The following is a 17,436-nucleotide window of genomic DNA, read 5'->3' on the forward strand; positions in this document are numbered from 1 at the left end:
TCAGACAAAGAAAGACATAAACAAACACTCTGTGCTGCTTCAAAGTGAAGCCAGTCCCAAGTCTGTTTCTAGATGCACATATACTTTCCCTTGCCTTAGTTACATTAAAACTGGCCTTTCAGCAAAAAGGATTGATTGCTCTGAAATGGTTTAGCAACAAAGGGGTTTTATTACAGCCCTTGTCATTGCCATACCACTAAAGCCTGGGACCAAAAAAAAAAAAAAAAAAAGTGTGACTATCAGCAGAAAACACAAAATGCAGCCTGAAATGACAAATCAAACAGCAGATTAGAGGAGTATTAAAAAACCTTCTGGCAGTACATATATAGATATATAAAACAAAACTTTGTTGCACTGGCTGCATGACCCAAGTAATTACAAACATATTCCAAGACGTGGAGGTCCTACTTCGGATCCTCTTGCAAATTTTCCATTTTCTGAATTTGGTCATTTCCTTTTCTTAGTAATGGCTTCTTGAAAAGTACACAAGTTTAAAGTGTAAGTTTGGACTCAAAAAAGCTGTAAAATTGTTCAGTTCTGAACACAGACATTAACTCTTTTTAATCCTTCAAGATAAAAGACTTAAGCACTGTTTATCTAAGCCTGACAGTTTGGTGGTTAATTTACACTAGCATTTAAACTTTTGTTGATTTAGAAAATCACTTGTCATATTCATTCATTCATTCGTTCATTCATTCATTCATTATTTGTAACCGCTTATCCAGTTCAGGGTCACGGTGGGTCCAGAGCCTACCTGGAATCATTGGGCGCAAGGCGGGAATACACCCTGGAGGGGGCACCAGTCCTTCACAGGGCAACACAGACACACACACACACATTCACTCACACCTACGGACACTTTGGAGTCGCCAATCCACCTACCAACGTGTGTTTTTGGACTGTGGGAGGAAACCGGAGCACCTGGAGGAAACCCACACGGACACAGGGAGAACACACCAATTCCTCACAGACAGTCACCCAGAGTGGGAATCGAACCCACACTTGTCATATTGACATAACGTATATAACAACTAAGGAAGGTGATCAGGTTTGCAAATATTTCCACACTTCAAATTTGATTCCACCAACAGCCCACTGCAGCCTGCACTTCATTTCCCAACTGATGAAGAAAGAACTAGAAAACATTAGCTATTTCTTTCATTCTGTTGAACGCCTTTACAATAAATAAAATAAAATCCAGCTTTGCAAAAGAATCTGCTCCAGCACTAAGAGGAAACAGTGAGGGAGTAAATTCATTCCAAAGGTCCATGAGTCACTTCCATCAAAGCCATCTGCTGTGCCCCACAGTCTGATGGTAGCCATGCCCCCCCCATCTGGGGTCAACACCAAGCAGAGCTGAGAATTTCTTTTTCTCTCATTCAGCATGAAATTCAACTGGCTTTTGTGACCCCTGAATCTGGTGCTGAACAAATGATGACGCTGAATTTTTGAGGTGGGGTGAAGACGAACCAATGCATCAGCTGGCTAATACAGCATTATAGTTTTATCAGTTATTCAGCAAATAAGCTGTTCTCAGCTATTGTGAGTGCAGGGTGGGGACAATGCAAATGAATGAGACACAGTGACATAATGCAGGTCACTTGTATTGATTCCACTGTAAATGTGATTAATCCATTTATTGTTATGTTTGATAAAATGATGAAAAAGATAAATCACATTTCTAAAAATAAATTCCAGGTTGTCGTCTGCAGCAGTGTTTTAGATTTTACTTAAAAACAGTAACAGTATAAGTTTTCAATCTGGCCCAGCCATCAATTTAGGAAGGCAAATACAGGATACATTTAAAATGACTAAAACCTCAAAGAAAATCACCAAAACACAACAGCACGCAGTAACCAAAGCATTACTGTGACAAGAATTTATTGGTGTTCAGGCTAACACAAAGCGGTCCATACCACTTATAACTGGAGCTACTTTTACGCTTCTTGACCATGTATATTAACATTTTTTCCTACATCAGACAGACAAGTTTTTTAACTCATAAGGATATATCAAGAAACAGACAGTAATACACTGAGAAGAGTATTACTCACTAAAACTATAGTCTTTCACAATATTTGCCACTGTCTTCTGCCACAGTCTTCTGCTACTTTCACTGCAGTTCGCTGTTTTGACATCAGAGAGGATGATGTGTACTGCACAACAGCAGCAGCGAAGCAACCTAATTACAGCTCTATTGTTGTCTGCTTCCTGTGAATAAAGCCTGGGAAATAAGCTCTCCATTCAGTTTCACACCATCAAACCTGATTCCACCACAGAGCAAATCCCCTAATACGAGTAAAGGTGATGAACCCAATAGCAATCTGTAGCTTCCGACAGCAAGGGAACTGACAGGGCATGAATAAATTAGGCCCGCTCTTGTAACACGGTACTTTCATTACCTTATGTGAACCCTGGTGACTGAGATGTCTGAGATAGAGACTGGTAGGGTTATTTCAATATATGGATATCCAAAATTATCTCAGAATTTACATTCAAATAAGCTGTGTCATAAAGCTGACAAATAATCAGATACAAAATACCACACACTGTATGAACTGAAGTAGTGGGACACACATCCTAATCAATGAATTCAAGTGTTTTAGTCAATCTGCTATGCCTTTTTACAAAAGAAAGAGAAATGTCATCTAAATGATCAGCTATGGATCACCTCTTATTAATACAGCTAACACAAATGAACTTTAAATTTTAATGTGAACTTGTATTTTATTCAAGGTTACACAGTATTCATGCCCATCATGCTTTTATTAAGAACATTTTTCACACTAGACTGTTTTTCAATGAAAAGTCGGCAGAAGGAGAGCTCCCAGAAATAACTAACACTAAGCTTTTACATTTACGAAGAAGAGATGAATTAAAAATGAGTGCCTGGCAAAAGAGGTCAGCTGTAATAATGATGCACCTGCTGTTACCTCGGAACTGCCTGATCATGTTCTGGTGGTTCTCCACCGCCTCCTGTAGGATCTTCTCAGCTGGGTCCATCTTCCAGCGCCATTCGGTACCCACTGGGTTGGTGTGGTGCCTGTGGTGAAGGAACAAAAGGGGACAGCTGCCTTGAGCAAAGTACCATGTTAGAGTAAAAGTCCCCTGACTTCAGCCTCACCTTTACATGGCCCGCAGCACCGTGCAAATTATCTTTCCATGACCCTTTCAGGACCAATCATTTCAGAGCAAAGGGCAGTTGTGCCAAGAACAGTGGCTAGTATTGCCCTTCTGCTGGTTAGAGAAGTTATAGTATAAATTAAATATTGAGTGGGGAAAGGGGAGAAAAAAAAAAGTATAAGCTTTTAGTTGTAGCATCAACAAATCTTAAACAAATTCTGCAGAAAAACTAGCTTTCCATACTACTGTTGAAAAGCAGAGAAATGAGAAATGACTAGATATTATCAATTTAACAAGATAAATCTCACAATGCAAAATAGGGACGCACATTGTTCATACCGTCATAATGATATCATGATAAGTTTTTCTATATTGATCGATCAGAGACTGCAAGGGAAGCTCAGCTTTCCCTAAAATGTCAAAATATAAGTGATCAAATATACACTGTTGTGTGTACATGTCATTGAATAAATATGCACGACAACGCGCTCAACTTTTGTTCAGAATCTGCATCTTATCACTGGTAAAGACGCGGCTTTCCTCTCAATCATTGTCTGATCTGTCTGAGGCTGAAACCCTTTTTGATTGACAGCGAAATGAGCAAATCAGCGATCCTTTGGTTTAAAGATCCGTGGGAGCATTGCATTTTCATTCTGTTCTGAGTTGAACAGGAGACTTTCTTAAACCTTTAAGCGGCATTTTCTTTGTTAAAAACAACTAGCAACAAATCGAGCTTCTATTTGTGGTGGGGGTTTTTTTTGTAGCTGCTTGTGTTTGGAGACTGAATTCTATCGCAGTTTCTGTCCACCGGGTGCTGCTGAGCCCCTCCACCGTCACAAAGCACTCACAGGCGGACACACTTCACATGGGCCAAGGCCGTTTAAGCAGCCTAGCTCTGCTGGCCATTGAGAGGACACTAGTCAAGTCCCTGGAAAAGACGCCTTGTTGGTACGACAGGGTCACAGATCATTTTCTTGAAAAGGAACGGAGGGTAGTATTTACGTATAAATAAACCGACACATTTTATGATGGAGGCCGAAACTGAGCTTCCCCTCCTTGAAAGACCAGCATCCGCCACTGATATATATAAAATGATAAAGTTTCAGTAATTATTTGTCAGTTATAATCATCAAATTAAAAGAAATAAACAATTGAAATATATCAGTCTGTGTGTAATGAATGAGTATAATATACAAGTTTCACTTTTTGAATGGAATTATTGCTGAAATAAAAACATTTTCATGATATTCTGATTTTATGACCGGCACCTGTATGTGTTAATATATATATAACACATACAGGTGCCGGTCATAAAATCAGAATATCATGAAAATGTTTTTATTTCAGCAATAATATATACACACACGTTCTCAAGTTCATAAAGTCTTCTATGTTTGTTTACCATAATAGAGTGAGTGTACATGGGAATAGAAATGAAGATTTATTGAGCTCTATTACCCAAAGCTAATAATCGTTATGTAGCAAAAATTAATCATGAAACAAATCCTTCATTCATTCATTGTCGGAAACCACTTATTCTTCTCTCTTTAAATCCAAACTCACAACTGCGGTGGGTGTAGTAGAACCGCATGACTAGGACCATACTGAGACCCCTAAAAGAGTTGCACACTCCAGGTAAAGAAACCCCAATATATAGCAATTATAGATTTCAATGGCATCTTCTTCAAATCTTATTTTCAGTGCGAAAGTGATCATGATATCAATCAGTAATAGCATAGCATAAAAATACTATATGCTTATATGCAATAGCATAAAATATTTAAGCGTTTCAATAATTAGACATTTTCTGACCTACTCCACGCCTCCTGCTGAATTCCTATCAGCTATAATCATTATTCTTCACCGTAACAGCGTCCAACCTTGTAGAGCCGTTGTTTGACTGCAGACTTAAAAGCTTTTCCCCTAATTCCTCCACCTTGGTCCCATTTACTTTAAAAAAGGAGTGAGAAAGGCAGCACAACTTCAAATCCACTTCACAAGGGCACTCATTACATTCATTTTCTCAAGTATCCCTCTAAACTGAATTAACCTTTATAACAGAGTTCAATATCTCCCCCCCATTTTTTCCCCCAAAACCAGAAACCTAAAGCATGACCAGATGTAGGAATTGTCCTGAGCATGTTCAAATATTGCATTTTAGAGTCCGTTATGAGGGCATACAAGGATATGCACAGTATGCAGCGATGAACAAAATGAAACTAGATTAACAGGCTGCAGAAACCAAGTCACCGCTACCCAGCAAGAAAATCAGCTCGCCACGCTCATGACAGGATCCAATAGCCTGCCGCCTTTCATGAAAAACCGTGAAAATAGAATGACTTTGAAGCGTTAAAATCTCTCTCTTTTATAAAGTCTAATTGCTGATTCATTGATAGGGAGCATTTAATGAAAATTGGTCGACACTCAACAGCAGAAGCTGCGTGGCCTGAAAGTCTGAAATGGAGTCTTCAAACTGTTGGACAATATTATCATTACTGACAATCCTGCCAAAAAAGAAACAGAAGTGAATGGCTTGATTAACAACACATTGGCCAAACATCTCTAATGACAAATCTTTTCTCTATATAAAGTACTGCTAACTGTAGTACCTCATAAGGACATTTATGTTTCAAAGCTGTTCACAAACTTTAGTTCAACAGCTTCTTTCTCCAAGACTCCTCATCATCCAGTGATTGAACTGAACAGCACACACCATTCCTGTTGGACATTGGAGAATTCCCCCCTCACTGGAGAATATATCCTTTTAATAATTATAGTTGCTGTTAAATGAAACACTATTGAAACAGACCATTACTGCTCTCCTTTGCCCACTATTTAGTGCACAACGTTTATGTGTGTTCCTTTTCAGCAATATCATTATAGCAGACTGCTATATCTTCTTACTTAGATCACCCATAATGTATTTGTATATATTTTATAGTATATAGTTATTGTCTTGTGTTATTGTTCCTTGCCTTGGGTTTGTGCACATTTGTTTCGTGGTTGTCACCCATCTTGCATTGTTGCATGTTTGCAATTATGCCCTTAGTCCTGCATGAGTTGTTTTATGTAGCACATTGGTCTTGGGGAAATGTTGTATTTATTTATCCCCAATTTCACTGTGTACTGTGCACACAGTGTGTAGTTGAAATCACACTAAAATCCACTTGACTTGACTTCTAAAGTAAGATCGTTCAAAGCCCAACATGATTAGCGGAGTATGCCAACTGTGTTACAGACAGACATATGCAGGGGCTAGCTTTGTGCTCACTCATTGGAGTGAGCAAGGCCAATTAAGCTTTCTTAGACTCCCACCAGTGGGTTTAACTTATGACTGGCCCTGAGAAAGCTTTAATCTTTGTGATTGCCATCAGAAATTCTATAGCTTTGCTTTAAAAACAGAAAGAAGTGTAGTCACCATCTCGACATCTGTTTACAGGCAAGATGTCTGTACATTTAAGTGTGTTTTCCCCTCAACGTACAAAACCTGCCTGGGCTTCCAGAAGCACCGCCTGAACTATAGCACCACTGGGTAACTCAACATCTGCGTGGCGGAAGGTCGTCATCCCAGATCGAGTCTTCAGAGCAGATTTGTGGATTCTATGTGACAGTCCTCCTCCAAGGCCTGCTCTGATGGAGACCTTTAAACAAACACACTCCTTCAGTCCCATTAGAAGGAAACTTGCGTGCTAACTTTGCGTCTTCTCCACTGATGCCAGTGTGAATCAGTGTCGCTGCAGCTACCTCCACACTTACATTTAGCTGAGCTATTCGTCACAGCTGTTTACAAGAAGCTTTGAGTCTGTTTGTGGCCAGCGGCAGCATCAATCCCAGCCAGTGTCATAGATAATGACATAGAGTAGTGTTTCAAATCCCCAGGGCCTGGAAAGTGTATTGATTTAGCTATTGCACAAATTCTGCAGCAAACAAATATCACATTACAAATACATATTTTGGTCTTCTCCAAAATAACAGGGGTAAAGCTGGCTTTATTTCAGTGTTTGTTATATACCCGACAAGTCAAATATTTGGAAACACTTGACTTTTTTTCAAAACGAGTGGTTCTCATCTTGCAATAATTTTTTTTCTACTTTTCTGGGCATGTTTTGCAGTACTGAGCCTGCAGGATTTGTCTGCAAAAAAAAAAGACTTTTCTTCACAAATTAGCAAGATGAACTTACCACAGCAAGAGAATAATATAGACCATGTGGCCAAAACACCTGTTCATCTAATAATTCCTTAAGAATTTAGGGTATCAAAGGGGTGTTTGTCTAAAATTAGCAGTTGCAAGTTTCCTCTCTTCAGTGAAATATTTAGACCAAATGTTTTGCAAGGACGTAAGCATTAATGAGGTCTGGAACCAATGTACAAAAAATTTGTTTTGAGTAAGAAATATTCTCAATTTTATTAAATAACTTGGAGAGTACTTTATTAAATGGTCAGTTTAATGGACAGGAATTAAATCTAGTACAAGATGACAAACAACATCTGTGTTCTCTGCAGTGATGGATACAGTTATGAACTACATTTAGAGTAGATTTGCTGCAGGCTTTATTTATGACCAAGCAAAAGCACACCTTATAAATTTCACCAATCACCGAAGACAAGCAAGTCATATCACAGAAACACACACCACAAACACACAAAACCTGTACATAGTATGTATAAAAATGCATTTACCACTTACCATTTTAGTGAAAGGGCTGAGCCTAACCATGCTGTGAAATTTACTAGATCTGGAAGCTTTAAAAACCAGTCTGGCTCAACATCTATTATGTTATGGGTCTGGTCTTGGTTTTGTCATCTCTTCAGCAATTTTGTATGGTTTACCTGCTTTTCCAGTCATAGCTGGCATTGTAAGTTTTTACTTGTCTTAGATGTTTTAGATGACATTTGCCCACATGGTAATTTGTTAAGGCAAAACACAACTTAAGTTATGTTTAAAGAGAATTATTACAACTTTGAAACAAACTGCATAATTTACACGTGAAATCTTTACATTTCCAATGTTCAAATGCTTCCAAGAACCTCCAAATGCTTTAGGTACCACCAGTTTTACAGGTACCAGTATTTGCGGACCACTGACTTAGACCAGCTGATTTTTTGTATAATTCTAAACTTGGGTGTTATGTGAAACGTTCAGTGCAAAAAAAAATAAAAAATAAAAAAAAACACACAGAACAGAAATATGATCAATCTCTCCTCAAAAATTACCAAAATATGCTCCTCGGCACTCTGAGAATGGTGTGGGCATGGTCCAAAACTAATGACTGACAGCTCTCCATCACTGGAGAACAGAATGCCATTTACGTTACCATGGCAACACACAGCCTTGAGAAAGAGCAGTTGCAGGGGTATTACTCCGAACTGCGGGTGTCATTTTACACAAGATAACATTACACAATAAAATGGCACAGGTGGGTAGAATTGGTATCATACAGCCGTTCATGTAGGAACCTACTGATGTTTTTTGTCTGTTATGTGTCAGTGGTGTGGTTTTGTGTGATTTTTTACATTATTATTACACACACACATTATATATATATATATATATATATGTGTGTGTGTGTGTGTGTGTGTGGGTGTGGGTGTGGGTGGGGGTGTGGGGGTGTGTGGGTGTGTGTGGGTGGGTGTGGGTGGGTGTGTTTTAACATAATTGTACGAATTGGAAACTTTCTAGAGTGTCCAAACTGGTGCTCTCTACTGCTGTTATTCTGCTGTACTCGCCAGTCCAGTGCGGCTGATTTCTCTGCTGATATACCATTAAACACACCAACCAAGTGTTGCTGCCATGTCACCTGTACTCAGATTTAATGTATTCAGTTACATTCTGTATTGTGTGTTCTGTTTGCTCTGTTCATGTCTTTCACTACCATACCAAAAAAAAAAGTTGCTGAATAGCTAGATAGCTAGCTCATTTACTAATAACTCCTAAACTGTAGTTCACCAGTCTCTTTGACTCAGAGAGGAGGCGTGGCTATGGTAGCCCTGTGATTGGTCAAGAAATAGTGACATAAGCATTACCCACATTTAGGACTGCCCATTCTACATCGAGAGGAGAGCAGTGCTGGTCATTTTTTGAAGACAGATTTATCATATTTCTGTTCTATGATTTTTATTTAAACTTTGCTGAACTTTTCACATAACACACAAGTTTAGCATTATACAGAAGAAAAACAAATGCTAATGACTAGGGCTGGACATTATGGCCAAAATATATATCACAATATATTTCTTAAATTTTGGTTGATACAATATAATTCTGATATTGATATGAACACTTATAAAATCCACAGAAAAGCTTGTTATGACCATCCCACATAAACCACTTGCTTTGAGAATATTTTTAAACTATATTTTAAATAGTGTGCCCTGTAATCAGTCAGTGATGGATGTTGTAAATAATTTACTAGAAAGTTAATATAAATGTACTAGAAAATAACATAAATTTTAAAAATGTGTTTAAAAATCATATAATTGATATTGAAACATTTTATATTGTGATATATACTGGCATTGAATAATTGTCCAGGCCTACTAGTGTCCCTGATTTAAATCTTAGAACCGCTCATGGACAATACGCTTGATGTATAGTTTGACTCTCATGTCACAGCTTGATATTGATTATATAGTGATTAGTGTGATAAACCGGATATGATTCACTATAGTGATACTCTGCTGTTCCAAATCATAAATTAGGAAATGGAAAGCGTTTAATATGTTATTGCCACAATATGAAACTATTATAACTCAACAAAGAATTACATTTTTTTCATTTTAATTAAGATTATTCATTTTAAGAGGTTTTTTTTAAAAGCTAGACATCAGCAAACTAAGTTGGTGTGAGAAAAAAACAAACAAAAAAAAAAAAAACCAACTTTGACTTACCTCCAGCAAAAAACACACTTGTTGGCACAGGCCAGACTCGGAGTGGCCTCCATACAGCGGTGAGATTCTATCCCATAGAAAGTGTGTTTGTAGCACCCTCCTCTGCCTCTCAGCATTGACTAAAAAGGAAAGGCCTAGTTATTCAATTCATCTCTGTGAGTTAATTGCTTACTGTAAATGTAAGCATATTCAAGTATGACTAAATCATATCAGAAAATAAAAGTGAAGTGTGTCTACCTTGGTCCAACGACAAAGTTTCACTCCTGAGTGACTTCCTATAAGTCTGTATCCTGTACAAAAGATATCAACAGAAATGAAAATTGGGACAATGAAGGAAGGGTAATATTCATCACAAAAGTCCCTGAGCCATTAATGAGTGAGAACGCGTTAATTTGCACTGGAATATGCAAAATGTAAATCAGCTATTATTCTCCCCTCAGAACATGGCAGTAACCTGAATAATTGTATTTGCCTACTTTAAAAGATACACACTTGAGAGAAAAGCTTTCAGCCTGATAAAACTAGATTTCAGAGCACCTTAGAAGGAAAGCTGTTGGAGCTCAGAAGACTGGAAAAGGCTGTAAAAGTATCTCTGAAGACCCAGGCTTTCATCAGTGCACGGACAGATTCCAAAAGAAATTTAAAAGTGCTGCTTCTCTCCATGGGACTGAAGGCTACACAAAGCTCAGCACAAGTTTGGTGGACAAGCAAGGAAGGTGGGAGGGAGAATATTTAAAACAACCTTACATATACATAATATTGTTATATCATTCATTCATTGTCTGAAACTGCTTATCCAATTCAGGGTCGCAGTGGGTCCGGAGCCTACCTGGAATCATTGGGCGCAAGGCGGGAACACACCCTGGAGGGGTGCCAGTTCTTCACAGGGTGGCACACATACACACACTCACATTCACTCACCTACGGACACATTTGAGTTGCCAATACACCTACCAACGTGTGTTTTGGACTGTGGGAGGAAACCGGAGCACCCGGAGGAAACCCAAGTGGACACAGGAAGAACAAACCAACTCCTCACAGAGAGTCACCCGGTGTCCCTGGAGCTGTGCGAGTGCGACACTACCTGCTGCACCACCGTACCGCTCATATCTCTCTTATATTTTTGTTGGAGCCCCTCCCGGGCCGGCCTAGAAGAGACAATTTCGCTTACTGAGTGACTGACAGACTCCTAATGTTAAAACACACATGAGTGGGAACTGTTAGTTCAGCCATATTACACAGAGAGAACTTAAGGTGGCGCTACTACACCGTCTGTTGTTCGTTCAGCTATATTTCACATTAAAGTTTGTGAACTAAATTCAGAAACCTTCGGCATATTTCCACCAACATAAACTGGTTTATGAACTAGAAAAATTAATTCCCAGCTGGAACCAAAGAACAGTTTTTCAGCTGAATAATAAAAAATAAGACGCTCCGTTTGTGTGTTTCTGGGGCTGTGATGGCCAGAGCCTCGGCTTGGCATTGGTTAGTTCACAAGCTCAGCAGGATGGCTTGGAACGCAAAATTTACACAGGTATTATACCTCACAGAGAGAAGAGGAAAATTTGATTTGTCTTATTTTGCATGTGTGTCTTTGTTGTGCGGACACTTTTTGTGGCATTAGTGTAAAACTCTATATAGCTGGACACAGCCACATTAAAATTCATGTGCTTTACTCTAACCAGTTTTATTCAATAAATAAGTAATTGTATTCTTGGTCGTCTTCATTCTTTGGTGGTCGATCATCTAGTATTTATTTTTAAGTAAAATGAACAGGAAAAATATTATGCCAGTATTATGTTATATATATATATATATATATATATATATATGTGTATATTATATGTTATATCAAAACTTTGTGCTCCTTTTTTCATGTCTGCATTTATTACTTGTCCATCATATTTTCTGTACAACACACTCACATAATAAAAACCACATGTAAACAAAGAATCACCTATGTGACAATGGCTATATGGCTAATGGCAGTCCAGCAAAACTAGGCATGCCTAGTTTCTCTTTTCTCTTGTTTCTTGATTGTCCATCTTGTAGATGTAATGTCAGAGAAAGCACCTCATCTGTTGCACAGTCCAGCAGTGATGCAATGATGATATAAAAGTCTAGCAGCACTGTTTTGTCTGATCCAGTCATACTAGTTAGTACACACTAATATGCCACCACAAGGTCAGTGTCACTGCAGCACCGAGAACGATTCACCCCCCAAATTGTACCCACCATTATCCGTTAAGGTCTCAAAATACAACCCAAACCACCACCACCCACCCACACCCACACCCACACACGTGCTCTAGGAGAAGTGAACACACCCAGAAGGATGGGTGGTTGAAGGTTAGGTGGCTTGCTTAAGGGCACTTCAGCCATGAACAGGACAGTGTTGTTCCTTCACTTCCTTGCCCCCAACTTTCCTGCCCCATGACTCAAGCCATCTTCTCTAACCATTAGGCCAGAGCTGCCCTTATAAAAACAAGTAAATAATATAAAATTAGCCCTAAGATGGACTGTCACTCAGTCCAATGTGTTCTCCTGCCATGCACTCAATGATTCTGAGTAGGCTCCAGACCCACCACAACCTTGGTCAGGATGAAGCTCTTACAGACTTATTTCCCCAATTTTACATTTATATAATTATGTATTTATAATTCATTACAATTATGAACGCTTCATCCTCCATTCACAAAACGTCCAAAACTTCCTAAATCAGTTATGTTTAGCATCACAGAAAACTATTATCAAAATACGAGTGTCAGCTTACCATAAAGTGAAATTTATGATCTGATCATCAGCACAGCCCAAGTACTGTGAACAAATGTGGCTGAACTGATAACATGTGGCTTCATGTAAAGACAGAGTAGAAGAAAGTCCTTGCTGACTGACATAATCTCTGCCTAGGGAACTTGACTCAGCATCTAGCATCCTCTCCAATGTCAGCATATCAAACAGCATACTTTTATTGGACTCCTTTAATCATCCACTATTACTGGCAAAGCCTGTCCCATGAAATCAGAGTACATATGAAATGCACACTTAAATGCACTGGAACATGAGGCAAAGAAAGCAATGCTATTCTGTAAGAAAGAGCATCCTCCATCCAGCAGAAAAAGAAAATCCAAATCCAAAGCTCTTCATTTAAATAGATAAGGGGAAAATATTACTAATAACATGATAAAATCTGATAATGCTGTAATGATCACTATTGTCAGTAAGCCCATTTCCTTTTTTCATAACAAATATGTTCACTGCTACGTAGAGACAAAATTTAGTATTTAACCCATATATATATAGGTGCAATTGTGAGAGACATGAACCCCAAAACTGCTACAGCTATTTTGGCCATGCTCACATTACCAGACTGAAGTGAGTCAAATCTCATTTTTTGCCATAGTGTGACACTGGTCTGATTTTCTCAGGGCTTTGTGGACATGGCCAATCCCATCTTTTAAAATCAACTTGGAGTCACTCTCATATGTGGTCCTAGGTCAGATATGTATCACATTTGTGGGAAATGCGACTTGAATGTGAACAGTCAGCTCGGATTTCATGAGTCTTCTTGCCTGTACTCATGTACTTAGTGATGTCATCATCAGTCTTCAGTGGCAGCGAGTAGAGTCTCTCAGATATTTGTTTTTCATTTTGCCCATTTCTCTCACCACCACGTTTTTTTTTGTCAGCTCCACATCCATTCAGATCCACTGTGTTTTGTTATTCTCTGACAGTGGGAGCTTGGACTGAAACATCTGTGGTTATTTTCCAGATCCGAACAAATATTTAATTTGTTTTCTAATAGTACCATTTATCTGATGGTGGCCTATCAGGTACTGCACAAATGTTTGGGATCTTATTTTCACTAAAGTGTTTCTGTATTTTTATACTCCAGTTTTGGATGCACCTGTTTTTCCACTTACTACCTTTTGTTTTCCCTTTACTTATTTAAGGTTATTTAAAGATAAATACATTATGTGAGCAATTTAAAAGGTCTTCCCATGTACTCAGGTGGCATGCATGCATGCAGCATCCATTTTGTGCTTGCCATATTTCAACAAAAGTTTAAGAGTAAACTGCAAAGTACTGGGAAGCTGTTACTAAGAGGATGAACTCATGAGTGAAAATGGCTTCATTTATGTCAGCCTTGAGCTGAACCCTGTGTAAACTTATTCAGCTGATCTCAGCACCACCTCAAACTGAACCCAAAATTAGCTCGCTAATCCATGAAACTAAATTAGTCATCTACCCCTTTATAAGAACTGAAGAGACTCAGATCGACTTGAGCATCAGTGTCCACTGCCACACAATTAAACTACACACAGAAATGAAGTCTCACAATATCAGTGATTCATTTGCAAGGCTTTTTGTAAAATGTTAAGAAAAACTAAAATAATTAGCAGTAACGAGTGAAATGAGGAAAAGGCACGTTGAAAGGAAAAGGGAAAAATACATCTGGATATCCCAGCAAATAATGGGTGAGGGGGCCTTTATTTAAGACCATGTCCTGAACATGACCATCATTTTGAAAGCCACCATACCGGATCTGCAATATCTCTTGGGGTTCAAAAGTTATTAAAAATGTTATTCATTACAGGCTCGTTACAGGCTTCTGGTCTTCTTTGATATGCTACATGGGCACCTTCCCATTGGAAGAACTCCAACATGTCCTTCGCCCATTACTTGGAGTATTCAGATATGCCATTTTCCCTTTCATTTCTGAAATAAAAGGGTGCCCTGCGACATTTGACTCACCCTGTACAAGTTGTGGGGCTGGAGGACTTTATTTCCTTTCCTTTGTTTTGTTTTGCAGCCGTTCCAAAGATTGGCATTATTGAGACTAAACCACTCAAGCATTGTTTTGTAGAATAATATCAATAATATTATGACTAATAATAAAACCTACTATTAAATTTTGGTACATTCTCTAGGTTGCATGCCACTTTCCACATCCCAAAAATATGTAGACACTCCTTCTAATCAGTGAGTTCATTTATTTTAAGGTGCACACATTGTGGGCACCAACATTCAGTACGCACGCACAGCTTGTAAAATCTCCACAGAAAAGCGTAACTCTTTGCCAGTGAAATGGGAAGTTCTGTGACACTATTATGAATGCCTAGTGATAGTTAGAGGCACAAAAAGCCCTTCAGCACTGAGCTATAGAGCAGTGGAAATGCATTCTCTGGAGTGCTGAAGCTCCATTCATTATGGTTGAGATGAGTTGGAGTGGCTTTTGTAATCCAGATGTAATCATCCAACACCAGGACCTGACCTCACTAAAGCACTTGTGGCTGAATATTCAGTGTAAGGACTTTCTAGAAGAGCAAAAACTGCTTTCAGGGTACACATTGTGTTTGCAGTAGGAGCTCCACAGTGCATGTTTGCTGGAAATTTATTCCCAAGCCCCGGAAATGCACTCTCAAGGGCTTTGCTGCCATTGCCATGGCAGCAGATGCTCTACAATGACGAATGGGCCACAGAAGATGAGCAACAGATTTTAGTCCTGATGCTGTGAAATGAGCTTTGTTTGCTAGTGACATACTGGTTAGCATTAAGATAACATAAAATCGCACAACGGGTTAAAACTGCCTCTGAAACTGCTCATTTCACTGGCCGCTGACAGTTTGGAGCTTGAGAGGTCATTTCCAGGGCTTGGTGATGAATTTACACAATTCATGCACTGTAGAGTTCCTACAACCAGACAGTTTTGGACACACTGAGTGAGTGACTGTGTAATAGTGTTTTTGACTCCACATGCTACAACATGTCATATGGAATCGTTCAGACTTCTTTTTAAAATGCAAGAAAGTACTTTCTGTAAGCAATACATGCACACACAGGAACGCATGCACACACTTAAGCAGATACACTGCACTACAAACTAAAAGCAAATAAACAACCAATTTCACAATTTCCAATTGCTTGCTGTTCTGAACAAAAGTCCCAACGAGGGCACAGTGAGCATCCTCCTCTAGTAAATAAGCCTGGAAAAGCACAGTAAGCAGCCTCTGAGGAAGCTATGCACTAATCATCCTAATCTGCAGTCTCTTACCCTTCGTGTTCATTAGGCAAACTCTACAACAAAAATGTCCCTGCAGCCTTTTAAGCCTCTAGATAGCTGGCTGGGGCTAGAATGGTGAGAGGGGTGGTGGTGTTTCTCTGTAGAATAGCATCTGTTTACACATCCGACTCACAAAACAAGGAGAAGTGCTGAAAAGCTCTGTGAGAAAATTTCTGAGCAGCTAAGACAACTGTGATGGAGGGTTACTAACAGTTTCTGTAAGAGGGGAATTCATGTTTTAAAAAATCTGATGCAACCTCACTTCACAACAAGGTGCTTGGTAAACAAAAGATGAAAGTGTGAAGAGAACCAACTCTGAATAAGACCCATGTGCTGAAATGAGTTGGTATACAATAAAAAAAATTACAATCTTTAGTCAACAAGTTTTGCTGGTACTTTGTTCACTTTCATCAATGTGCATCATTTTCACAGTATGAAAACCTAGTATATAAATATCATGAGATCATTGTATTAATCCATTAAAAGATAAATATCCGTAGGCAAATAAGCCAGAAAATCAAAGGAAGATTTTATGAACTCTCTACTATTTATTCATTGATTGGTCCAAAAAGAGAAGCTGAAAAACAATGACCAGCAGGGCAATGTCCAGTATGCTTTCCCAAAGAATTAACTTCACCAACACTGAGCAAAATGTAGATAGCTGTTAAATTTTATAGTCAGTATTACTACGTTCTTCTTTGCATTTGATAACTTCATATATGGTGAATTTAAAGACATGCTCAGAGTTCCAGAAGATCTGGCAAGTAAAGCCTGCACAGATTGCAAAGCCAAAATATTTATTCAATGTGGCCTGTGTCGCCACATTCTATGTTCTATGTTCTATATTCTATGTTCAGAAATGCAGGTTGTTCTAGTATGATTTGGGAGTCCAAAGAGAGGGGATTGCAGACTCAAGAATATATTTTGATGAGACCAAGGACACTACATGGAGGATAATCAATGGTGTGAGAAACTTTAACTGGTAAAAGGTATACATGAAGGCTTCAATAGGTGGTCGTGCAATTTAATATTTTTGTTTTAAAAAGCAAGAGGAAAAATGTGAGACAACTTGCATGTGAAAGTTTTGTGGGGCGGGGAGGTCTGATCAAGCCCAAGTGACTCTGAAGTACAATTTTCTGACTGCTAATTATGCCTCCTAAAGAACATATAATTTGTGTTACAATGTATTCATTTTAAATCTTTTATAATTATTTTAGCAGATCAGAGAAAGTATAAGTCAGTACCAATACCACTAAAATTTCACAATTCTCTTCAACAATTTAGATACCACAACAAAAAAATAAAGCTTTTGGCTGCTAGATAAACCCACTTCAGTTATCTCTCATGCTGCGTGGGTCTGT

At 38.7% G+C, this 17,436-nt stretch overlaps 1 protein-coding gene across 2 annotated transcripts in view; it reads right to left on the reverse strand.

Moving 5' to 3' along the window:
- The window catches only part of tyw1 (tRNA-yW synthesizing protein 1 homolog (S. cerevisiae)), an 85,437-nt gene that overhangs the window by 33,817 nt on the left and 34,184 nt on the right, over positions 1-17,436 (reverse strand). For both annotated transcript variants that reach the window (XM_066678067.1, XM_066678066.1), the window contains exons 9-11: positions 10,249-10,301; positions 10,012-10,130; positions 2,934-3,043 (exon numbers count right to left, since the gene is read on the reverse strand). In XM_066678067.1, coding sequence (XP_066534164.1) covers positions 2,934-3,043; positions 10,012-10,130; positions 10,249-10,301 — 282 coding nt within the window. The remainder of the gene's footprint in view (positions 1-2,933; positions 3,044-10,011; positions 10,131-10,248; positions 10,302-17,436) is intronic.

This window comes from Hoplias malabaricus, chromosome 1, assembly GCF_029633855.1.
Source record: "Hoplias malabaricus isolate fHopMal1 chromosome 1, fHopMal1.hap1, whole genome shotgun sequence".
Classification (NCBI taxonomy): Eukaryota; Metazoa; Chordata; class Actinopteri; order Characiformes; family Erythrinidae; genus Hoplias; species Hoplias malabaricus.